The sequence below is a fragment of the Mycteria americana genome, chromosome 9 (genome assembly GCF_035582795.1).
Source record: "Mycteria americana isolate JAX WOST 10 ecotype Jacksonville Zoo and Gardens chromosome 9, USCA_MyAme_1.0, whole genome shotgun sequence".
NCBI classification, from domain to species: domain Eukaryota; kingdom Metazoa; phylum Chordata; class Aves; order Ciconiiformes; family Ciconiidae; genus Mycteria; species Mycteria americana.
The window spans coordinates 31479534-31506191 of record NC_134373.1 but is presented as its reverse complement, the minus strand read 5'-3'; the positions used below and the strand labels follow the sequence as shown (position 1 = coordinate 31506191).

At 42.2% G+C, this 26658-nt stretch overlaps 1 protein-coding gene across 1 annotated transcript in view; it reads left to right on the top strand.

The window, feature by feature from the left end:
• Window positions 1-26658, top strand: part of SEMA5B (semaphorin 5B) — a 276468-nt gene that overhangs the window by 171998 nt on the left and 77812 nt on the right. Inside the window, exons 6-7 of the mRNA XM_075512117.1 lie at window positions 576-621; window positions 25163-25225. Coding sequence (XP_075368232.1) covers window positions 576-621; window positions 25163-25225 — 109 coding nt within the window. The remainder of the gene's footprint in view (window positions 1-575; window positions 622-25162; window positions 25226-26658) is intronic.

Here is a 26658-nt window from a genome sequence, read left to right as displayed (position 1 = left end):
GCTTTGCCTGTGGAGTTGCGATGACAGGAGGATTGGGAGTATCTGCAGTCACTGCCTCGATTTCCCTGCTGGTTTTCTGCGCAGAGAGATTCTGCTGAGAAGTATCTGCTCTCTTCTCCTCCTTTTCCACAAAGTCCTGAATGGGAGCGCCCACAAGGACAGGCTTGGGGAGAGCATACTACAGGAGTCAGCTTTGCTCCAGCTGGCTTCTGTCCAACCCCAGTTTTCTCAGAATGCAGAGAAAAACATGAGCACAGCCCATACAGGACTTCAACCAAAGCCCTTTGAGGGTTTGGAAACAGTCCCTGTGTTGTTGGGATTTCACTGTGGCTCTTCATTCTAAGTTCTGGAATATTTTACTCCAGACCTGCTCAGAACTTTGTTATGAGGTTCACTAAGACACTGATGAGCAACGGGCATATACCTATTTTTGCATTCTGTGGAGAGGAGTCTGAGAAAAGCTCATTGTCTGTAGAAATGGATGACCAAAAACTGTGACTTGCTTTTATAACTTTTCCCTTCCTTCCTTCCTTTGGTAGCCTAATGGTTTGTAATTTTTCTGCTTGTTTATGCAGGAACTACCTCTTCAGACTTAGTCTACACAACGTTTCTCTTATTCAGGTATGTTCAGTTTTTACTCTCTTGTTTTATTTGACTTGCCAGTGAATGTTCTGTAATATTTGATGTACATTTTCCGAAGGCTGTATAGTGTACATTTGCGCAGAGTGATGGAGCAGGGAGAAGACAAAGTCAGAACCAGATGCTTGTTCCCACTCCAATGATAATCCTGGAGGAAGGGTTCTTCTACACTCGCCCATTTGGACAGCTCTCTCTGCTCTTGATTCTTGAATGTTTAGGTGGTAACAGGATCTGCCACAAAGATGGCATCTTAAGGAACAAAGCATGTAGTGTGACTGATACAGCCTTAGACACAACAATCAATAGAAATCCTTGGCTTTCATCAGAGGACATATCAGCAACATGTAGGAGAAGCTTTTATTATTCTTGTCCATCCTTATTTTTAGCCATTGTTGGCCTTTGTGAACATGGATTGCTGAGAAGCTGTGTTTTGCTGAGTGCATTACTAAAACCAAGATTGGACTTGCAAGCATTCAGGAGGCAAAATGGGTTGTAAAATGTATGTTACCCATGGCAGGATGGAGGCAAAGCAGCTGAAGTTTGAAAGGGCTTGCAAATATCCGGCAGTATTAGGACTTTTCCTCCCACTGCACTGAATCTGGAATTGAAAGATGCAGCAAAAATTGTTAGTGAAAACCCCAACTGCTTATCTTTAAATAAATAAACGCCTGTGCTCTGGGATATTTACGATATTCCACAGCTGCTAGAGCACCAAAGATGTATTCAGCATTTTTCAGACAGACTAAAGGGCCTTCCTCCTGTACCTGACCAGGCAAAGAAGCCATTCGACTAATATTGCCAGCCATTCCCGTATGCACAAGCCTTTTGCTGTTAGTAGGAGTTACAAGTATAGATGGAGAGAAGAAAAGATGTTTAATGGTTGTAAAATGCATTGAATCTTCCTTTAAAAGGAAAACAAAGTCCAGAGTTACCAATGACAACAATAAAGAGTTAGAGAAGCTGATACTCCCATTTGGCAGGAGTTTCCCTTTGCAGAGCCATATTAGCATGGCTGGAAGGCTTCCAGCGAGCACACAGGAGAGGCAAGTCTCTGTAGTTATGCGAGGTGTCATACCTTCTGCAATGCCTGTTGTCACACTGCCTGACACAGCCTCTTGTGCTTGTCAGACGAGGGATTCCCTTCCACGAAACCCGATTGTGAATCTCCCTTATACACTTCTGAGGTCAGGCTTGGCTTGGGCCCTTTTCAGTGCAGCGAGTTTCCTTTCCTACACTGCAAAGCATGGGAAGTCTCCTTCTATGGCACTGGAGGATGCTGTGGGATCTCCGGTTAACATAATGAGCTTAGTTTGCTCCTGCTTTCTGGGTGTATCCGGTCACTTTGCCAAGACTTTTTGCATGACAAAGAGAGCATGGAATTATGTTGACACACGTGTTGGGAATGATGGAAGTGATTGTTTCCCGACCTAATGGTTGCCTAAGTAGCTGCTTGGCTTGTCTCCATAAAGCACATGATGCGGCTTAGAGGCACCCCCTCCCACCTTCCCTTCGCCATGCATCATTTTAAAGATCAGACCAGAAAGCAAGACAAGAAATGCAAGGAATTTGCAGTTAGTTCTATAGGGGGTGAGAATGCAGTTTAAGAAGTAATCGCAATGCTAATTTGGGTTGTTTTGTATCTCCTTTTTGCTTGCAAGTAAAATACAGTGTGGATCTTGTCAGGCCTGATTTGGGGATAGTTTTTCATCCTGAGATAGTGGTCTGATTTATTTCTGCTCATGGGACTTATTCTTCAGGTTGCCAGCTGTGCTAGGTCTGCTTCAAGGTGCAGGATTGCGTTGACAGATGTCTGCCCCCTTGCATTTGTACTTCCATGAGGCGAGGGCAAGAACATGAGGAGCACAGTCTACAGAAACAGCAGGATATGCTGGTTGTGGGGCAAAGCCTGGCAGTGTGAGGAATATACCTCTCTACAGCAGGGTTAGGTGACGTTTAAAGCTGTTTTTCACCCAGTGTTCTTGTGCAATCCGCTATATCCCAAGGCTGCACTGTCCCTGTGGGGAAAAGGCAAGGGCGCATTTCAGCCCCACAGCTGTCATGGAAAGGAGAGGAGGCCAGGGTGTCCCTGTGAAGGAGATGACTCTTAATTGTCTTTTCAGCAAGGGTGGCAACAGCATCTTGCAGGAGCAATATCCCTGTGCCACCACTTGCTAGCACAGCAAATTCAGTGCTTTAGTGTCTCATTCTGTAATGGGTGGATTTACTAGCTCACTCTATCTAATGCATGTTTTCCTTGACAGTTATCTATTCTTTAACCAGAAAATGAATATTTCCCATCATTGACCAGGCCGTAATGTTTTTCATCACAGCATTACTTTATTCATTGCTTTCCAATGGGAATAAATTCTTCTTTTTCTGGATTATAATCCCCTTTATGAATATTGTATATCACAAACCCAGTGTTAACCATGTTGTTACTCTCTGATTTTAGAAAGGTTTTAAGGTCCCAGACTTTAAAAGACTGTGCTCTTTCCTTCTACCTGTTGAATGGCTGTGGATGCCTTTCATTTAATCCCAATGCAAAATCAAGTAAAATGAGCAAGAGTTCTCCACCAACTCCAAGGATTGTTTTGTGAAACCGTCACTCCTGAAAATACATTTTAGAAGTCTTTAGTTCCAGAAGCTAAAGTTATGGTATTACTCCTGAATCTGTGTTGGGCTGCCATTAGTATAAACTTAATTTTGTAATCTCCACAGCATAGAACACTCTGGAGTATTATGTAGCCACTCCACATAGTTGGGATAGGAACTTATTGTCTTGGAATTGCAGTAGACTAAAAGATAGAATTTAGCACTATGTCGGGAAGTTACTGGGTAAGAGCTGTGTAAAAAGATAACATAAATCTTTGTGTTGCAATTTCAGGGGAGGGGAGGAAGACAGGTAGATTTTAGGATGTGTCAGCTGTTGGACCATATTATACTTTCATAAAGGGGTCATTTCCTTTCTTAGCTGCTAGCTCTTTGTCTTGGATTCCTTCTCCAGAACTAGATGCTTTTGTCCCTGCTGCTCTACCATGTGCCAAAGTTTGCTCCTGACTTTGAATTTTCTCTTGGTTCTGCTGAGGTTGTTTCTCCAAGACTGTAGCACTGAGATTTTACATGAGAACTAGTAAGTGGAGTGGAGCAGGAACTGAAGCAGAACAAACTCGTTTCCTGCTTTGCAGAACAAAATGTCCCAACTTTGCTGAGATTCCCCCCCCCGCCCCATTTCTAAAATGTGTTTCAGAAATTCCATTTGGGACTTGAGAAACTTTTCACCAGATGAGTTTTAGTTGCATGAGAAACTTTGGTGGTGGTTAATTTTTTTTTTTTTTGGCTGAATGTCAATATCCAGAAGGAAATTGGGGCCAAGGTATTTTGGGGATCACTTGTGTTTTTTTCTGCCTTTCTTGCCAAAATTGAGGCACATTGTTAAAGAATTTCTGAAAATCAGCATCTTGAGATGCCCCAGGTGGGGTATTCAAAAGCACATATTAATTTTGGAAACTTTAGCCTGTAGCATTCAAATTCTTGCAGCAATAAACGTAATTTTAAAATGGTTACTGTTCTTAATCTTTTAGCATCTTTTTAAACAAAATCCCTGCAACATGGTTCATCTCCATCTTTAAACAGTCCTCTTTTATGCATTGTAAGCTCTAAATATTAGACATTTTATAGAACACATTTTTAAAATTATGTACACTTGGACCACATGCTGTTTAATTTACTCATGGGCTTGAAACAAGGTTAGCTCCTAATCTGCAGCTTTCACAGGGAGGCCATAGAAAAGTCCGTTTTATACTGGAGTTTGTAATTAATAGAGTAGGTGGAAGGGTCATTTTAAAAACATAAGCCTTTGAGCAAATTTTAAAAAATGCACAATGCTGATTAGGACTTCTTAGCAAGGAATGCTATTCTCTGGTGTGTGTTAAAAGCAGGCTGCTTGGCAGGCATTTCATAAATCCCAGTGCAGTGCCTACCCTCTGTTCACCCTGATTTTACCTGGAACTTAGAGTTCTCAATAGAACTGAGTGGGAAATGATTTTTCCAACCTTTGTGAGATGCCAAGATATTTTGCACTGAGATGAAAACAAGACTTTTTGACGTCTTTGTAAAATCTGAAAGAGAAGGAGATAGACACATGGTTACTTGGGATGCAAATATTCTGGGTCAAGTTATTTTCTGAAGCATCAAGGGAGAGGATTTGAATGTGCATTTCTCCCATCTCAAGCGTTTGACCTGGTTAGTTTGGGGCATCTTTTTTCCTTTTCTTTCCTTTATGTTTGTGACCAAAAATTTCCCTCTGGATCCAAGGTTGCCTTCTAGACTCTTGTCTGATAAGTTTAATAGAAACTGTTAAGATTTTGTAAAATGTTTTTATTTCAATTATTTTTTTAATGGAAGATCTCTTGTGGAAAAGTTTCTAACCAGCCCTGTGAAGTTTGTATGCTGACCAGTTTTGTTATATCATCTAAATAGTATTTAAAATACTTCAAGAGTATGTATATATTCCCGTTCTTAAAAACAAACTGTATTTTAACAGAATATGAAAGAATAAATGGGTGTACCTATTGCAAAACTATTTGGAAGACATAAGTTACTTAATCCATTAAGAAAGACACAGAATTTTGAGATGAAAATATGCTTTAATTAACAATCTAATATTTCCTGAGGACAAAAAAATTGAGAGAGGACTAAGTTCAGAGACAGAGCATGTTAGTTCCCCAATAGTCATAACTCTCCATCTGGTGGGATTGCCTGTGGAGGTAAGCACTGTCCAGTACCACCTGAGCTGCCAGAATCTAGATCTCCAATTACAGAGCTACAATTACCCCACTGCAAGACATGAAAATGCTACAAAACACACGACTTTATTTGCTTTTTAAATTTTGCTCCAAATTTATAAATTGAGAGCACGTACATTCATGTGAGCACTTTGGAGAATGTTACCCAGTCACTAGGGCATAACTTGATGAACTTCTCAGTCCCACTGGAGGCGTAAGACTTAAACGCAAGCTTAAAGTTAGCAGTATGCTTAAGCACCATCAACTCTTAAGCTTGACAGGAAACTTATTGAAAGATTTTTTTTTTCTGTTGCTGTCATGGGTCTTTGGGATGGGTATTTTTCCAAACCCAAAATAGGGACAAAACATTTCCGTATGGTCCTGTAGCAGATGAACGGCAGCTATGTATCCAGTGCATTTCCGGTAAGGACAGTTTTACTCCAGTTTTTCTTCCCTTAATCTAAGAAGCAGAAACATCCCTGCTACAGAGATGAGGCTCTTAAACTGCACAGCTGCTCCTGAAGACACACTTCCCTCCCTGCTAGTCCCTGGAGGGATCTTTAACTCTGTGGCATAATCACTGGTAAATCAACAGTACCTATCAACAAAGTATAGTTAATAATAATAAAACTTGCCTATCAGTCCTCAATATGTCACACAGCAACAAATGGAACAGGTTTCCTATTTTGCACTTTGAATCAAACCGAGCATTAAATGCATTATTTTCTACTTATTTAGGGCTCAGTAGTGCCACATTTATGTGTGCTGATGAGAAACATGCTCTGCAAGTGTATAAAAGTGTGAGGAGAGGTGGCAGAGTTTAACTTGGTTTTTCTCTGTATAGCTGAATAAAATATGATAAACAAAACCAACGGGGAGCAGTGAGTAATATAGTTCGCAGCACAAATTGTCACTCAAGTAATCTTTCCTGGTGAAAATACTTCACTGGGAAATTTTAAGGATTCAGAATACGTTCACAAAACCCTGGCGCTCATCAGAAAACTTACAAATAATAGATAAATCTTACATCCCCAAGAGATGCTGGGCCGGCACCAGACGGGGCCTGGAGGGCCCAAATTCGTACTGCTGGCTCTGCCCGCGGGCACCTGGGGGAAAGTTAATCTGCCTGGTTTATCTGCCTGGCGTTTGCTCGCGTGCGAAATAGGGATGTAGCGCTCCTTTATAAAGTGCTGTGAGTTTTTGTCAATAAAAAGAGGTAAAAGTATTGTATTTCCGATTTACTTGCAGAAACATCCTTGAGCCAGAGCAGTTCCTATTTTTCAAAATATCCTTTCAAAAATCATGAGGAAGCCAGGCATTGATACGACAGTGCAAACCCATGGGTGCTCAGAAGTTGGCCCAACATTGCTGAAGATATTTATTTATTCAATCTATTTGGAGTGTCAAGATTATCATCCAATTTAAAATCCAGTTTGGGAAGTAATTTTGGGAAAGAGCGAGAATACTTTGCGTATCTTCATGTACCATTGAGCCGCCTGACAGGAACTCCATTTTGAAATGTTCAGGAATAAGCTTCACTTTCCAGAAGTAATTTTCTTAAAAGCAGTTTATTATTTGTTTCTTGCAGATTCCCAGATACTTCTTTGAATTATATGGCACATATTTCTAGAGAAAGCATTTATTTCTTTATTTTCAGGCCAATGCAGTTCCCTCATTTAAAAACATAATCAAAACCTCTACTAGAGCAGATGCAGTCTTTAATATGTGGCTCATAGCTGAGTTATGATTGTCACATATTTTATCAGTACGCTACTTTTTTTTATTAACAGATTAACATATAAATCTATTCATAAATCACCTTCCAAAGCTGCACCTAAAACCTCTCACTCTCAGCTTAGAGGTTTAAAGCTATTCCATAATAAAGCTTATATTGGCTGAACAAACTTTCTGGCAAATTCAGCTTTTTATTCTTATGGTTTCAGGTTCCCAAATGAAATCTACTCCCTGACTACACCCTTCCTTAAAATGACTGATCAAGAGCGAGATTGTGGCTTTCAGGTGCAGGTGTGCCTTCCCAGGATTTATCTAAGAGAGAAATTTCTACCTGGAGTGGGAGATGGGGGAAGAAAACAAGGCATGTCAGACTGGAGGTGACCATGTCTGAAGGCCACACTTCATCCTCCAAGGACGCACTTCTCCAGCTCCTCGCTGCAGGGAACGGTAGTCTTTAATAGGCTCCGGCATATGTGGTTGGGAACCAACCTTGTGCTGATGTTACTCATCAGGTGAAATTCAGAGAGCAGAGAAAGCAAGTCTCTTCTCACACTTCGTAGCATTGAGTGATTTCTGAACACAACATCCCCTCTGTCTGAGAGAACCCAACTCAGGAGTCCATTTATAGCCAGCAAAGCTTTTAAGCCCAGGTTTAGCTTTAAATAATGCCTGTTTTCCTTTGAGAATTGTCCAAGTTAAGAACATGCCTCATGCTCTACCGAGTGAGAATACGTTTCAATATGTGCATTCATAGACTTGCTGAACTGGCTCAGAGTGCACTGCCTAGTTGTGATCAGTGTAATTGCCCTCTAAAGTGAGTATTTAGGCATGGTATAGGAAGTTCTCATATATATTTACATATATATTTTTATATATACATATGTACGTACCCATACACAGGAGGATCATATACATAGGGTTGTATAGAACGTGTCGGAGGTTCAGGAGCTATACCTGTCTGGATTCATACTTAGCATTAAGCAGGGCAGCCTTCTTGGAGTCAGTGAAGGCCACGGAGCTGATTTATATCTGGAGGGGAACTACCCTGTTACGCTCACACGGTGAAGTGAGGTTTGCGTGATGACTGTCAGCCATGGATTGCCAGCCTGCTTTCCTGGGTAATTTGTTAGTTGTCATTCCCTCCTTTCCTCCCTCACCTCACCTAAAAGCCAAAATTGCTACAGGAGTTTTGGTCTTTGTCAGCAAACATTATGAGCAGGATTCAGAAACCGAGAATTTAATTAGCTGCTGAAGTCACGTAATGATAACAGTAGCATATTGGGCTCTTTATTTGATAAAACCCTGTCAGGCATTTTATGTGTAGGGAATGAAGACTAATGTTCTTATTCCTTGCAACTTACAGTCAGGACCATTAAACATCCTTTAGAAAGGGAAGAGAAAAAAATGAAAATGGAAAAAAAAAAAATCCCTTGGACTTCTCATTTCTTGTCAGCAATGTGGTTTCTGTATCTTTGCAAAATGTATTTTGGTTTGCCTGTTTACCCCTTTTTCTCTGTGGGCTGCTTCCCACTCCACCCGGCTCCAGGAGGCTCTCGGGGATCTGCGTGTTCTTACGCCCTGGCTGTCCCCTGCCCTGACACACGCACTCATCTGCGGCTGCTGTCAACAAATCCAGCTCTGCAGATGCTCCTGAGAGGCAAATCAGCCTCTTGTTGTGGGCTACACCTTAGCTAAACTGACATTTATATAAACTGAGATTTATATGAAAATATGCTGCTTTCTTATTATTATTACTTCAGGGATGTGGGATATTTTTAGACATGGGAAACATTTATTCTCTAGCTGCAAATGCTGGCTTACCACAAGGCACAGAAAGCCTTTCCTAGTTGCTCCTGTCCCAATTAGGGTGCTCTCATGCGATCGTTAGTGAAGGCTCTAACGCAGAACAGGTTTAATGCAGCACCTTCGCTAAGAGAGTCGATGTGGCAACAGCAATCTATTGAGTTTCACACGCCAAGTGCAGGGTTCACGCAGGCAGCTCCCGCTTCATGCTTTCCTGGAGAGGAGGTGATACCTCCCGCAGTCTGTCCCCCGTTCAGCGAGCCCGGGTTTGTGGAGGTGGTGAGCTGCCGATCGGTGGAGCCTGGGGAGAGGTCCTGGCACCCTGCTGCAGCCGGCGCTGCGGTTTGCCACTTCTCAGGGCCGTGCGCTCAGTGAAGTGCTCTTCCTACCTGGGACCCAGTGCCCTGACCCGTCCCTGGCGTGGGAGCTGAGCTGCACACGCGGGGAAGTCACAAGTAAGAGAAGTCCTTGAAAACACAAAGGACTGCATCTTACAAGACAAACAATGGAGTATCTGGGCCAATTACTGCAAAAAAGCAGCAGTTTCTTTTTTTAAGACTGAGAATACAGAGAAATATCTACATTTTATTCTCAAAGCAGAGCTTAAGAGAGATTTAAATGATTCACATCCCTTGCACTGGCTCTCTGCACAGGATTAAGTTTGACCCTAATAGCATCCAGTCATTTATAATGAGGGCATTAAAAAATCACCATTTATTGATTTGCACCTCTCTAAAAAGGCCAGTGAATGACCTCATATGTTTCCTTTAAAACCAACTATTGAGCTCTTAGAAAAAAAGACAAGAATTATTTTATAGTAAATACATTTCATATCAGTGTGTGCTTTTTTTCCCTAGATAAATAATCTTACTTTTCTCTGTTAGTAACAGTTTAGCTGATGTGTGTTTTACAGCTTCTTTTAAACACAACAGTTGGGAATGACTAATACGAGGGGATTACTGGAGCCTGGAGCTGCACAGCAGAGTCACTAACGTGGCCTGCACAGCTGTTAGCAGAGACCCAGAGCTGGGCAGCAGAGACGGGAACGGTTTGCTGATGGCTCCCACAGGACATCGATCCTGTCTCAGCACGGCAGGCACAGCTTCCCTGAATCCTTTGAGAGCCTCAAAGAGCTTTGGCCTCCAAGGTTTCACCTACCTTCCCCAGGCTGAGCTCAAGGAAAGCACAACCCATGCCCTAAGAGGACAGGCGAGTAAACAGGCACAAACTTGACTAAGCCTATGGCATCTCCAGCCACCTTGACTGGAGAAAGATGGCAAGCTTTCAGGCTCAGAAGCCTTTCTTCAGGGCTGCAGGAGGCAAAGCAAACCTCCGGCTAAACAACATCAGACAGCAGCTGCTGTGAGTTGCCTGCTAATGGGTGGGCCCTGGGAGAGGAAGGTTGGGCTGCACCACTGGAGGAGGGTGAGGGATGTGGCTGTGGGGTATAAATGAGTTGCTGGATGCCACCACAGCTTGAACAGTCAATAAGAACAACGATCTTACAGGTATTCTGCTGTCACTGAAATGCTTCTTTCATCTAAAAGTTACCACACCATGGTTATAGATACCTGATACGTTTTTAGCGGTAACATGACCGAGTAGAGACTAAGCTATTCTGAGACTGGGGAGACCAAGCGTGGGGAGTCAGTGGAAGGAGATATGCAGAAAAGTCACATCTTTCTCTCCATTCTCTATAAGGATAGCATGGACTAGCTGCCACACTTGTAGACAGCCGTAGGGAGGTAAGGTGGTTTCCAGCCATCTCCAGTCTGTGCTTTCCTTTCTCCACACGTGAAGCTGAGATAATGATACTTGTCCTTTTGAAGTGCTTTGAAATACGTGGCTTTCTGTTTAAGACCCAAGTATTATACATGATGATATGCACTTGTAAATATAGGGAATTTGCCTTAATCATGAGTCTGCAAAGTTGTTATATTCTGATTCATAGTACATGTAATATTAAGCAGTTGTTATCTTCACCTCTGCTTTCTAGGGAAGCAATTATGCAACTTCAGCATGTCTGCATGCTTAAAATGGACCCATTTTTCACTACTTTTTTCTAAACTTCTTCAATGAAAACCTTTTAATGTAAAAATAGAGTAGCTGGGGTCTAGTAGGGGAAAAATGCAATAAAAATGCATCCCTTCAGATAAAAATACTTAAAATATAAATCTGTAAATTTGTTTAAAAAAAGAGAACAGCTTGGAAAGACTTTGGGGGGAGGGTTAATAAAAATATGTTTTCATCGGAAACACTTTTGTGTCAGGCATGTGGATCAAATTCCATACATTATTTTAATTACTAATTAATCACTGCAGACAGGAGACAAAGCATGGTTCTGAGGTTTTTCAAATAGAGTGTTTTAATTCCTTATAAGTAAAGGAAAAGGAATAACAGGGCTACAGCCAGTTGAATAGGCTGCAAGGTTGCTCAAAGAGAAGTGATTTAAGCTTTATTAAGAATGACAAAAAAGTTCTTAAGTTAGCCTGGGAGAATTAAGAGACAAACTGCAGTTGCCTAAGAGGAGAGGACTTTGATGCATGGGGCAGAAAGGAATGATCAATGGTTCATAAATATAATAGTGGTAAACACAGTGACAGGAGAAAAAATGTATGTGGCTACTATAATTGTTACAAATTTAGTAGCTTTTGCTGTGAGATCAGTTACTGAGGATTTAAGAACAAGGCAGAAAAAAAATTTTTTTTTTCAATACAAGATAAATGTGAAAGCATTGAAAACCACCAAAAAGGAGTTAGATAGAAGAAACAGAAAGAAGTATGCTGCATTAGTCCTGTTGGACAAGCGTTTTGTATTCCCTTACCTTAATTATAAGGCATATTCTCAAAACTAATTTGTGGAATCTTTGACCGTGGTAGAGGTCAAATGCAAACGTGCTGGAGGGGAGGGGAGGGAAGAGCCAGGTGGCGGGGGGATGTAAGGGCAGGACTCAAATGGAAGGAAATTGGAAAATAAATCCTGGGTTGGCAGGAGAGTGCAGACTGGAGAACAGAACAGAGGAGCTGGGAGGAAGGAATAAAAGACACTGCATCAGAGTCATCTTTGCAGGAGAAGGAGCAAATAAATTCCTTGTTGAGATGAAGCTTGGCAGAGCTCACTATGGCATCAGGTGCTGACGTCTGGTGTTGGAAAAGAGGAGGCAGAAGCAAGGCAAACTGTGACAGACCAAGCAGGGAGTCTGAAGGCATCTGTTTCCCAGCCGTAGGAGGAAGCTAGGTGTATTGATGCCGCGCACAGCGGTGGGGCTCTGGCCGCTTACAGCGGAAGCAGGCAGGGACTGCGTCCAGCTGGGCTGGGTGGTGGGGGGACAGTAGGGGTTAGAAGCACTGGAACTTTTGGTGGTCGGACAGGAGAGGGGCAGAGAGCCATCTTCCCTAACGTTGCAGTCCAGTTTTGATTTAAACTGTTGTGAACTTCCATTTTGCAGCAATAAATGTAAGACTCGAGAAATATCTTTTGGATTTTTGATAAATCAACTCCATCACTTTTTTCCCAGACTGACTCCTTGTGCTTCTCTGAGACAAGTATTTGATTTACATTGATCAAGTTCTGAACTCAGCCGCTGCATCTATCGCTGGTGATGTGATGGTATTTGAAATGTGAAGCTTTTGATGTAAAGATGGAAAGAAATTGAGAGATTCAGGTCCTTTCTGGCTTGTCATTTCCCCACTGACCACTGAAAAGTGTTGCTGCGTCTGTAGATAACTATAGCCTGCTCAGAGCCTTCCAATGTATTTAGGACTGGATGGATGTTGGCTTCACACTTAATTGGAAACGCTGGGGAGAGGAGTTGGGGGCAGCGTATGGGGAATTCAACACTGTTGGTTCTTCACTTTCTCTGTATTTAAGTGTTCCTTGCTGATGGAGCACAGATGGTCTTAGATTAAGGAAAAAACATGCCAGAACTGCAGGCTAGGCTCAGACTGGGGAGTTAAGCTTGACATGAAATAAGCAGAAGGCTGTAATTAGCTTATCAAGAACGCTAGGCACCTGGTGGAGGAAAGCAGATATGTAATGCACAATGAAGCTATAGAACAATAAAAAAAAATACTGAAATATGTTTTGTGAAACATGGGGGACTTTTCATCGCTGACTTCCTCTTCCAGCCCAGCCTGGTAACATCTGAAAGGTCCTACTTATTCTTGGTTATTAGTGATTTATCAGAAATAACATTTTCTGACAGTTTGTGATGCCGAGCACCAGACCCCATAGAAGCCAGAGAGTCTAAAGGTCAAAATATAGGTGTGTTGCCAAAAACTCTGCTGAGAAGCTTGCACCGCACTTGCCTGTGCACCGTGTGTACTCCGTGATGGCAAGTATCAGTCATCTCACTGTTCCCTCTTGTTCTTTCTGCCTGTTTTTGCAGCCATACGTTGTCTTTCACCTTAACCCTAGGATTCAGGCTCACTGGGTCAAGAATTGCCATTTAATTTTAAGCAGAAATGCCTAGCAGAGTGCAGCTGAGTATTCCATGTGCTTCCACAGCACATGTCAAAATCCTGGTGTCTAGATCCTTTCTCTAGGTATGCAAAACAAATGGAAATTCAGACATACATCTGCTGAACTGAATAGGGAAAGTACAAAGACTCCTTTTTAGCTGAGGATTTAGAATTTTTTGCCCATATTCTTGAAGCTCAAAAACTATTACTTTGAAATGGGGAAGAGCAGGAAGGAGAGTCTGGTTTCACTTAAGATCCCGTGGTACAGGCAGGCTCAGGCGTGATCTCTGTTTTCAGCCTGCCATGCAAAACTTTCCCAGTCTCTCTGGCTTGCATGAAACTGGCCTTGGCTAATTGAAGTAATCTCAAAGCTTTCATTTAGTCTCAATAATGTATCTTTCACTTAAAGATTTCCAGTGTCTTTTTTCCTTTGTGGTTGTACTACGCCAAGCTAAAGTGCACAACCAGAAAAGAATGTTGATAGGATAAATTGAATCACATGCACATTTATTAGTTTAATTGCACACTGCCCCCTTTTTTCAAGCCAAGATAGGACTCAAACCATGTTCAACCTCTTATATGATTTTAATGAGAATATATTGCAGTGTTTGTCATCTGAAAGAGTATTAGGCCCCCCCTAATGCAATAGATGTGATTTCCCTAAAGAAAAACAAGAAACACAGAGCAGTGAAAATGTCATCTTGAGTTCTTCATTAGCCTCTTTAATATTGCAAGATGTGCTGATTTTGATTCCTGAATGTCAGCCTAATTGTTGGGAGAATCAGATCCAAATTGGGCATTTCCTCAAACTTATTTTAGCTCATTCTCAAAGCAAACAAATAAATGCCGAACAAGTACATTCAATGATGTAACCTGGAGAGGAATAAAGGATGCAAGACTTCCCTGCTTTAGAAAGCTGATAATACACAGAGGTTTCACGTGTGCTTCAGCGATTACATTTTCAGTTTGAAGCATATATGGGAAGATTGCTTTTCATAACTGAACTCTTAATGTGGGTGCACAAAAATGTAACAACAACTCAGTTGACTGTGCAGGATTTGTCCAGTCTGTCTCAGAAGCGGGGGGGGGAGGGAATGGAGAACCCTTAACATCTCTACATAGCAGTGAGCTTCAAAGAGGCACAATGGCAAGGAAACCCAGAGCAGAAAGATGAATGAGAATAAAATCGCCTTGCTTGATGCAGAAATACAAAGGAGACTATAGCCATGGTAAATTGATTTTGTACTGAATATGGGCTGGTCCATTGGAAGGGTTTTTGAACCTCCTACTCCAGAAATCATTGTGCAAAACAGTTAGAGGAGGCTGCTTAGAAGTCTTGTCACATCCATCAGTGAAGCCCACAAAGAGGAAGGAGGGATTTTGTTCTGAATGGCGACTCTGCCAAAGAACATAAAGGGGTGGAGATGGACATCTTTTGGCGGTAGAGGGGCCTTGAAGGAAGAATGGCCTCCACTTTATCATGGGCAACCATTGCTGTGACTCCATTTGTTGGCTCGCTTCTTAGAAATAGCTTGTTGTACCTTGTTTGTAGCAACTGAAGGAAAAAATACCCCACAAAACCCCCTGTTCTTTACAGAATAAACAATGCTGGTGGTGTGAGGAATAGTGCTGTGTGGTACCCACCTGGCCGGTGTCAACTGCACCTGCGTGTGCATCGGCTGTGCTTATGTTCCCGACCGGTGCTTGACTGCAGTGGAATTTTTCTTTAATCGTTTTTGACTGAGTGTATTTAAACCTCTTTATTTAGTTATTTTATTGATTTATCATATAATCTTATGATAAATCCGTAATCTCCAGTACGTTTAGTAAATGTTTGTTGTCATAAGCTATAAACTGAATGTGACATGGCAAGAAACCAAATTCCACTGTGGCTGTTAATTACCCAGTATGCTAAAAGTCTTATCTCGGATTCCCTATGCTTTTGATCTTCAGTAATAGCAAACACTGTAAGTCATCCTTCCTTAACATCCCCTTGTGTTGTTCTCCAGTTCTGGATGTTGTCATTCATTCTCAACTGGCTACAGGTGAGAGCTTTAAGCTCGTTTTTACTAGCATGCAAATGTCCCAGTTAAGCTTAAAACTAAGACTATCAAGCTTAAACTATTAAGCTTAAACTAAGACTATCAGTTTGCATTTGGCCCTGTCCATGCTTTTGCATGCTCAAAAGCAGTAAAAATATCCAGTGGATTAAGTTATCCTCAAAAAAAGATAAGCATTCCCATATAGTACTTGCAACTAAATCATTGCAGTGTTAAGCACTTTCAAGCAAAATGAAGTAGGTCATCAGCAAAATGAAGTCATTGTCACAGGCTGACATTTTTCTTTACACAGAATGATAAAAATACAAACACTAGATAGTGGAAACAGAAATCCAGTGCCATCTTTATCTCTCTCCTTCAGAGCTGTATCTTTCTTCCAAAGTAACATGTTGACATGTTCATCTAATGTTGCTGCATAAATATGTAGCTGTCAGTCTAAGCTCGGCACATAGCCACAGCAGAGCGGATACTCCTTCTTTCTTTACCCTTATGGACAGCACTGCAATCCGATCTGTTGCTAAAACCTGTAATCTGGGCATCATTCCTGGCTTCCACAAGCCCTTCTGTTCAGGTATAGCATCACATCCATAGCTCCTCGTGTTGCTGGATCACCAGTGTCTTTGCACCCTTCCACTGATTCCCCTCTCTTTGGGGCGTATCCTTGTTGCATTGCATTAGTGCTTGTATTAATTTTATGGGTCTTTCACAGACCTGCTTATCACTTCCCGTAAGAGGCTCACCCCACTTTGAATCAGCCCATGAAGCCAGCATCTCTTTCCCCCTTGGTTAATATGCCTTCTCCTCTTGCTTTCTCCCATGTGTCCTCTTTGTGTCTTGGAAGAATCCCATCCTTGGTATACTAAAACTCTTCTGGTTACCAAAACCTCAGGATGAGTCACGTGCCTGGTGAGCCAAGACCGTTGTCTCTGTGCTCTGCCGCCCGCTGCTACCTGATGCCTCATATATTATTACGCTTTGCTTATAATACATTTTGGCAAGGCTATACCTACACAGGCTTGCACAGGGAGTCCTGGGCTATGATGGAGGCTCACGGGCACTACAAAACCTGCAAATTTGGATGACAGAGAAAGTTCCATTATGTAAAAAAGCTCAAATTCTCCTCTGTGTGGAATTCAGCATCGAGTTACAAATGTTTTACACCAGGGTTACTGAAAGTATGCTTAAAGCACTGGCAAGTCAATCTGCTTGCTTCAGATAGGAATTTTAATTTGACAGTACCTCCTCAAGGTTGAGCTGGCTGCTCCATTATAAGCTGTCCTTTGTACACTAAAATTCCCAAAGAGCTGAAAAGTACAGGTTGTGGCTTGGATGTGACTATCTATATTTATTGTTTATCTTAGAAAAGACTGTTTTAGTTTTAGTACTTGGTATCAAATGTTCTTTACTAAAGCTTTAGACAATTGTCTTTAATAATAAAACTTTGTACTTGTACAGTACTTACCATTTGGGTACACTGTAGAAACCATGATCTGTTAAGCCTCACACAATGCTCCCTTCAGATAAGGAAATGCATGGTCTGGAGCTGTAAATTCCTACCTGACACTGCAGAGAGGGGGAACGTCTGATTTACAGACCGTGTGTTGTTTAAATGAATCTTCTGTGAGACAAATGGAAGTCGAAGGCACCAAAACTCAAATTTCTTTTTGTACATTAGACTGTGGCCTTGCCCAAAGATGTCAGAAAGAAGAGGACAGGATGCGTGGCATCTTGCCCGTCGTTCTACTCTCTAAACCCGCTCCCTATGCGCACCACCGATTCAGTGGATGCATTTTGTGATACTAGCAAAAAAATGCTGTCTAAGAACTCATTTTGTGCTAGACAGGAAAGTTTTTAGTCCTCAAGAGAGCAAAGTTCAGTGCTCATCTCTGCCTCTGACATGCTCAGTGGCTTTTCCTATTCAGTTGACCTCTGTGCTTCTAGTTTTCCTTTGCTCCCATGTGCCTGTGTTGTCTGTTTAGCTTGTAAGTGCTCTCAGACAGAAATTCTCTCCCACAGCATGTTTGTATATTGCCTAGAAATATGGGGTCACAATCTCAGTTCATGCCTCTACGTGCTCCTATAATACAAATAAGTAACAAGGGATTTTGAAGCTGTGAGAGCAAATCAGTAGCACTGACCATCCAAGAAGAACTCAAAGCAGCTGAAAACTTACCCTCAAAAAGGAGTTGGTAACATTTGCAGTTGAAAACAGGTTGTATCTGTAGGCACAGACACACAACAGAGGTACACGAGCTTACTGCTCGCCGCAGAGCTGTGTTACTGGCATGTGCTCTCTGCGCATGAGGAAGACTGTGAAGGATTTAAACAAGTATTTTACCTTGCATCTGCGATAAGACAGAACCATGAACAGAGTGGGTTACCATGACTCAGCTGATGTACAGTAGCCCATTGGGCTAGGATAACTTGATCAGAGAAAGCAGAGCTCCCATACATGGAGGCTGAGGCCCTGTTCTGCCGGGTGTTACAGTGATGCTCCATCCATCTGTGCACACAGTCTGCAAACACAAGGTGGGAGGACAGCTCTACTCTAAATCAGTGAGGCTTAAGAATGAAACCAACAAAGAGAACGTAATCAGACCTCCTGGAAACTCTCCTCCCTGACTAGTGGGTGGAGATGTACACCATTTATGTAATTTTTGTAAAATAGGTGAGCCAGAGCGGAGAAGCTTCCTTCAGACTATTGTATTTCTTTTTGTAAGAATGTGATAAGAGCCCATGAGATAGAGGAACGTGAATATCCAAAGACGGTATTACTTGGAGCTGAGTTAAAGATCCATTCTTAAAATGAGAAAATCCTTCTCTCTGATGAATTATTCCATCCTTATTATGCCAGTATGTAGCATCCACTTCTGCTCTGACGTGAACAGAGTGAGTGATCGTCTTCAGCAGCCAATAAATGCCAGTCCAAAATCAGTCCCAGTATAGTAAGAGGCTGACTTTTGTTTATAGAGAGAAGGTATGATTCAGAGATTAAGGTAAATGGGAACTGGAACCCACTGATGGATTTCTTTTGCATGTTTGTCAACCTCCAACTTTTAAGTGTTACACGTTGAGGTCTTCCCCAGCTGACTTACTGTCCAGCCACTCCAGAAGAGCTGTGGGACTGGGCCAGTCTGTTGATAGGCGCTATGGGTACTCAGTTTAAATGAAGCAAACAGCCTGAGTTTTACCGCATCTCGAAGGATCTGAGATCACTTAAGGGAAATTATTTAATAATTTGATAAAAGACAATGCAATTCTCTTCATCCAGGCCCCCTCGTCTCCCCGCAATGAATTGAGCGAATCCTGTGATCATTCCTCATACCTGTCACTGCATACAGCAGTGATCTGTAATTTGTATACTGCAGTATGTAGCAGAACTATTTATTGAAGCTTGGCATTATGTTATTTCGGTATTAGTTATCTGTTTATCAGACATGTTTATCACAGTTTTAATAAATTACCAGTGTTGGAACTTCAGAAATGGCCTCTAGGGTATTAAGCTACTGTGCTTTATTATTAAGAAGTTAGATTTCAGTAAGTTATTATTTATAGAGCACTGTAAATGTGCCTTGTCCTCAAGAGACAAAAGCCAATGCTTCAAAAAGGGAATTTAACTTTCCACTTTTAGACTAACGCAGCAAGTCTTTATGGAGAAGTCCTGGAGGATTAAATAGGGAAGAAATAGCTAAAGTGTTGTAGAAATGTTTTTACAGTACACATCATAGGAACCTAAGTTAAACAAGAACCTTTTCATGGATTTTCTGGATCCAGCCTACAGAACTTCTTTCAAAGATTTTTTTTTTTCTTCTAAGTGCTATAAGACCCAGCACTTGCCAATTTCTTTTAAATGCTGTAGAATTTGCCCAGGGAAGGGTAGATTTACACTGGTGCTATCTTGTGTAGAGACTGCAAAGTATATAGAAACATAGAATTAAACTTATGAAATGGATTTGTCATTATCAGCAAGATCTATGGGTAATGTTTTAGAGCTCTGAAATCTGTTCATCAGTATGGATGAAAAGATTGAGGCTGACATCTTGTAGGGGAATGAACTGGCCTCTGAGCAGCCACTGCGTGAAGGACTTGGTCTGCACCCCAATTTAGCAAAGTCCTTAACCATGTGGTTGAGCTAAACTGGTCTGGTAGGATATGTAAATATGTGCTTTATTTCCATGAAAGTTGGCAGATACTAAATGCAGTGCAGAAACATGGTCCCTCCATGTTCCTCTCTCCCCAGACTTGGAGAAAAGTTTCCATACCTTGCTGTGAAATGAGCTGATCCAAAAATAATTTGTAAATGTAAATAAGAAATGCAGATATTTTGGGCTGGTATAAGGAATCCAGGAAGCTGCCTTCAAAGCAAGTCTTTTTTTTCCAGAGGTACATTTCTCTGAACATACTAGTGCCTTGTACAGTTACTGGAAAGGAAGATGTAAATAAATACACAGGGAAAGAAATGATTCTGCCAGCTCAGGTCTCTAGTGAACAATAACTGTCATATCACACCACCTCCTGCCCTCTTTCCTCATGCATAACTCAGCAAAGGGTGATGTGACTGGCAGATTCCGCTCGGGGTGTGCTGCACGGCACAAGCGGAGAACCAAAATCACCTCTTACTCCGTGGGCAGATTGAGAAGTCTCCTGTGGGCACTGCGGAGAGTTGATGGAAATGGAAGCTCCTGCCATTAGCAATCCCTGCAGACCCGAGCGTGGGACACAAGGTGCTGCTTCTGCTTCTGCTGACATTAGCAGAAACCTGAGGAACTCAGTACCTTTTTGGGAAATGCTGGGCATCTCACAGAATCAGTCCCTGGGTTTTTTTTCAGTAAGCCTGTACTTGTTTTTTCGTCTACTTCCAAACATACACAATGCACATTTTTGTATTACACTTTTTTGCCCTAATAGGAGAGAACAACATGATTCTGGGTCTGTCTGCAGGCGTGCAAGGCTGCCAGTAGCTCGCATGGAGTACTTATTTAATGGAAGTGAGGTTGTAACAGATGGATAGGTTTGTAATAAAAGACTTTAGAAATTAAAAAGGGGTTTAATTTACCCAATAAATATGCATGTAAGCTATTCTCCTCCAGTCTTCACTTTCCAGTTTTAAAGCAATGTTCTGGTTTTGCACAAAAACCTGCCATGTCTGTTGTGCAAGTGCAGTGCAGGGATTAGTGTATGCTTAATCTATTAAATTCATATGTGGTATTTGAAGTAATTATAAATTGCTGGCCTGAATGTAAAAGCTGGTCCATAGAAGTCAAAGAGATTTTCACATCAGCATTTGAGGATGCACATAACTATTGATAACAGGACTTGCTAGTGACAGGTAGGTACCTTGGATGCCAACACTGGGATGTGCAGGTAATTAAATAAATGTATCTAGAAAGCTTCTCTCAGCAGTGCATACTGAATAACTGATTTGACAGCACATGACGAGCTAGAATTTCTAGAGCGCTGTTGATCTGCAGTCTGAACTGATAGCAAACTGTGATGCTCGTAATTTATTAGAAGAGACATTAACTCTTTCTTTCTGTGTCTGTGACATTTGAATATTCAGATATGCACTGAGCTTAGCCATTGTGGCCCATTTCTGTTAATTTCTAGCTGGGCAGTGTTGCACCAGGTACATGTGGTTGTACACATGACTGCTTCTCCTGTGATGGTTCTCTTTCATGTGACTTCCTAAAGGTGCAGAAAGAACACACAACCTTCTTTTTTTTTTTTAAATTGATAAAATCTGCCAACATAGAACTCAAGAACAGAAAAAGAGATGTGAAGAACCGAGTGTCCATGCAAATAGGCTGAAGGAAGGCACATTTAATTGCATTTTCAGTTCAGGGACAAAGTTGCTAGTACTCTCGTGCCTGTCTGCACAGGTGGCTGGGCAGTCCTGCTCGTGCTATGCATGGCTCTTGTCTTACACAGCAGCTGCAGCCCTGAGCTGGGTGTTTCATTCATATGGCATATGAAGCTGGTGTTCCCCCATTCTGCACATGGGCCATGTGGTTGTAGAGAAGGTCCTCAGAGTGGCTGGGAACACTGTTAGAAACTGATTTCTTCTGGAAATGGCAGGAGGGAAGAGATGCTGGAGAGCTTGTAAGGAGGTAGCATGAGGAGCTGGAGTGCTTTTGGTAAGGATGTAAGAGGAGGAATTGCTAACATCCTGACAGCCTAAAAAAGCGTTTGCTTGGTTGCTTAAGCACATGGCAAGTAGGGAAGCAGCTAGGAGAAAGTACATACTGTCCTGTGTTTGTATGTAGCCTTGCTCCCAGGTTTGTCACATCTTCATCCAGGCTCTGTTTTCCATGACCCATGCCATGAAAGTTGTTTTATTGCCACATGGGTTCAGAGGTGTCTACCATACTGCTTTTGACTGACGTGTAGCAGGAGGTACAGAAATAATGCCAGATGTGTTTTCTGGAGCTGGGGAACTTAAATGTCTCAGATAGCTGAGAAAATGAATCATAAATTCAGGATGATGACCCAACTGACTGACCAAAAACTTCTGGTGGATACAGTTTGTACCTCATCCAAGTGTGCAGAGGCAGCTTTCAGCAGTAAAAAGAAATAGCATTAATTTGGTTTATTGAGGGAGATGAGGAAAGGGAGGGGAGGCATCTAAGTCCGTGTGCAAGAGGTTGGCTATTGAGAAGCGGTATGATCAGGTAAGGGGGCAAAAGCACAAAGCATCCTTACAGTGCTGTAGTGCTACACACGTGTTAAGTCGGTGTCTGCCTCACTGAGAAACACGTGGGTACAAACAGATGTACTCCAGAAGAGAGGGATCTTTCTGAAGCTTTCTCTGTCACATGTGCAGGATGTCGTTTGATACTGGGACAAAATGAATCTAAGGCAGAGGAAGAAAATTTCATCTGGGAAGGAGGGGCTTGGGTTGGACATGCCAGTGAGATGCAGGAAGTAGAGCACCAGCATTACACAGGGAGTTTGTACAGACAAGCCCAAGACAACAGAGATGACAAGAGTGCGACATTTTGATCTGAAAAGACAGCTGATCTGTCAAGTAAAGAAACCAAACAATGCTGGAAAGCTCATGTGAAAGCCCCAGGCTCAGAGGTCTGAGCCTGCCCAGGTCCACTTACCATGTCCAGCCCAAAGGCCATGACCACAGATGTGTGTGGGCTCCTGGGAGCCCAGCAGAAGGACTTGTCTAGGCTGTGGGTCAGCTGACTGGTGCATATTCATACCTTGCAGTACAATTATTTAAATACACATTAGTGCCTTGGCTTTGCTATTATATTTTTATTACTGACAAGATGTTCTGCTTTGTAGGGTCATGAATATTTTCTTTGAGTCACTAGAGGTCATTGGAGTTACTCAGCCCTCAAACTAGCTCCTCCCTGTCCCACCAAAGACATGTGTGGGACTTGTAAAACATGCTCTGGATTGCCATATTGCTTAATTATCCTCTTAGCTCTAATGAAGTGCACCCTGACTAATGGTGCAGTCACAAACAACATGTTCCTATAATTTGGGCCATCACCAAGAACTTCTGTTATCACTCGACTCATCAAGGTAGTGCTTCAGAAAGCTGAAGGGCAGTGTTGCCTAATAAAAGAAAACATTTAGGCACCGAGAACATAGCTGGAGGGGACCAGTGCTCTGACGTGAACTATGTTTGCCACATGCCTCAAAGCTCTGCGGTGCAGGTGTCTGGCAGGAAGAGCTAGGTGTCCCCTAGGAGGCCAAATTCTTCTCTTGCGTTGCTGCAATCCCAGAAGATGCAGAGTATTTGCAGAGAAGCTGCATTGATTGCTGAAGTAACGGATGATTTTTGTTTTCATTTTGTCCTGTCGAGCACTGTTAAGGTAAACTGGGCTGTATAATGGAGAGTGCTCTGTCTCTGTTTTTGAAATGGGAAGAAGAGCCACCTAATAACCTGTCTCTTTTCTGGATTTTTTTTTATTAAGGTTGTAAAAAATTGATCCAAGGTGCAAGGATACTGTGGTTAGGTGAATATGGGGTAGATTTGGGGCAGGGGATCAAAATGCTGCTGCGCAGTTGTTTTGCAGATGTCAAGGGCTCCTGGGAGTCACCAGTCAAAATTCCTTGCTCTCCTGTGATGGCTTATTGACGTGAGCTCTCATCCAGTGGCATATCCCCTCTCAGGATATGGCTAAATGATCCTTTCCAGCAAGGACTTATCCCATCTCTCACAAAAACACTTCTGAGGCACAAGCTTTTGGCCTTCAGCCTGGATTGGACTGCAGTACATGGGAGGTATTTCCCAAGCGACTCCCAGGGAAAGATCTGTGCTCTTCCCTTCTCCCACCAGATCTTTGCCTGTGCTCATAAAGTCTTACTGCAGGCCAAATTGAACCTGAATGCTCAGCTAATGGAGAAGATACCATTTTTTCTGGGTGAGGTAGAAATATCCCTTCCCCCAATGTTGTGTATAAATGCATTTCCTGGGTGGTGGCATTTCTTGCAGTTCTGAGTCGGTGTCTTCATGGACCTGAGCTGGGGATGGGAAAATTGATCCCCTCTTCTTACTGGTCTCCCATCTTTCTCCTGAAAAAACAGGATTTATCATGTGTCGAGGGGACAATTTCTATGGAAGCCCAGAGTTTAAAAAAATATATTGGCTGCAGTGAGAAGGTTCAAGAAGAGTTCAGATCCGGACCGAACTTTGAAGCTATTTCCTGCATTGGTAATGGACTGGGGAAAAAAAAAGAAATCCTGGCTCTTTTAGGGGAGCTTTGGATGTGTGTCTGAACTTTGCGAGCCTGGCCTTTCCCTATGTAACAGAGCTATTTTTCTTGTACTCAGAATGATGTATTATGTATAGTACGGATGTTTATATGTATTTTCACCTCCAGCTAACAATACCTGCTTGAATTCGTTAGGACTATTTTTAAAAAGTGCTGAAGGGAGGAAAATTGCAGAGGGCACTGAATGGTTGGGTATGTTGCTGAATATTTTAAATCTAAAAGTTCTCTCTAATGCAGCTTTGCTGGTCTTGACTTTTCTTGCAAGGGAAGGGGCCTCTTCGCTCCGAAAGTCAGTCAGAACCAACTGGGGATCCCACGTGCTCTCAGTCCAGGTCTCGCAGCCCCCAGTCAATAGTGCCCTTAGCCCTAATGCGTTTTACTCCACCTCAGGATCTGACCCCACTAGTCTGCCATCACAAATCACCATCCAGCCTTTCTCCTCACTTCCCATCTCTCTGGGTTTCGCCTGTCAGCTCCCAGTTGTTGTTTTATCCAGCTCACTTCGCTGCAGGTTTACTTAGAAGGTGATAATCTTGTGGGTAAATTTAAGGAGACAAGCAGATTTGTGCAGAACTACTGGACGTTGCTGTAGGGAAGGTTTTCATTTTGGTGATGAAAGCTGGTGGCTTTATACAGCACTGTCCTCTTTGAAAAAGGGTGATGGCTCAGTCTACAGGGCTTGTGTCTTGGACCTTCCAGTTGAATGATGATAAGTTGTATTTACATGTAAATTAAAGTCTGTCCCCTGTTAACATTCCAGTTGCTTCTGCCTCTGGACTTCTCATCTATTTATCATTTGTGTGTACTGTGAGCACAGTGGGAGCGAGATACATGTTTACCATCACTATGCTGCTTTTTTTTTGGCTGGTGATACTTGCTCTTGCTTTGGGAGTCTCCAGACGTGGTGGTTGGTGGCATTGTCATGTGACTTGTGCTTTTTGGTTTCTCAGGCAACAGCATGGGGTTCAGATGAAGACACCAGGAGGTCCTGTCAAAGTAAAGGGAAAACAGAGGTAAGTTTTGCTTTGCTACAGTGATGCTATGGGTAAATTTGTTTGCATCATGTGAAATCCACACAGGGAGCATCTGACACCAGCTTGAGCTTGTAAATTTGCAGCAGTTTAGATCCACCACCACAAGTGTGTAAGCACCACCGAGCAAGCCATTTCAAAGGCCCCCTGTCCAAGTTATTAGACTTGCTCTGCATGAAATTTGAAGGTGATTTCACTGCTGGAGAGGACACAATTTGTGTCACATCAAGGAGCAGAGTGGTGGCAAGCCAGGGGTAACATCTTGCAGTGGGGTCTGGGGCTGGGCAGGTTGGCTTAGTCTCGTCACTCCGCAGTGAGCCGCTGGCATTCGGCCATGTGGGCTGTGATGCATATTTGCAGTTAGAGTTCATCTTTGTATAATTCGCTTGAACATGAGAATTGAATCTGCTAGCAGACTGCAGTCAGTTCAGGTGGAATATCACAGAGCTCCTTCAGAGGCAGGAAGTCTGCTAAAGGCAGTTTAAAGCAAGAATTGCTTGAACCAAGGCATGCTGTCCCAGAAGTCCAGAGTTCGCAGACATTTCTGATCCAAACACCGGTCCTTTCTGCCCCTCTTCTGAGAAGCTAAAACAAAGCCATCTATCTAAAAGCAGGAAATATTTTGATTTTTCAGATGTGGTGTTGGTACTGTTCAAAAATCTCCAGGCCTCAACTGAGAGGGTGTCCTGTTGCCCTTAATACTACACTGCAAAGAGTTCTCAGTCTAAACCAAAGGAGTTGGACAAAGAATAAGAGAGGATAAGCATGATCTTTGCTTAGACATGGACAGTCAAGCAAAGAGTGATTGTATGGGTGGCCCAAAATGCTGGAATTTTGCCAAGTTCCAGTTCAGTGCTTTAAACACAGGATTATATGATCTTCCATGGACCATGTTAATTTTATATAATAAACTTTATGTGATTACTGTATTAACTTGTATATACACAAAAAAGCTAGCTTGAATTTTGCCAGATAGGCAACAATTTGCTTCATGTAGCTGTGGAGAACAGGGGTATGGGTATCCTAGAACATGTATTAGAGTTTCATGTAGGATCGTTATGCAGGAAAACACCGTGGAGGCAAAATGGGCTCGGTTAGGTGAACACCAAACATGGCCAGCCACTAGAAGAAGAACCCAAGAGAAGTTGGACAAAATTAAAAATTTCCAAAACCCAAGACATGAGGAATTTTTGAATTTGTAGTCTTTGTACTTTAAAATGTGTAAAGAAAGGATTTTGCTCTTTTCTTCCATTGTAAAGTTTGTGAGATTTAGATTTTATCCCATTGTTCATTAAGAATTTGAATTTATAACCCAGAATTATTTTGTCAACCCCTTGATAAAACCACGCATTTGACTGAACAAATTCTAGGATAATTTCAATTTATCTTTTTTACTGTCATGCCAAAAGGAAGCG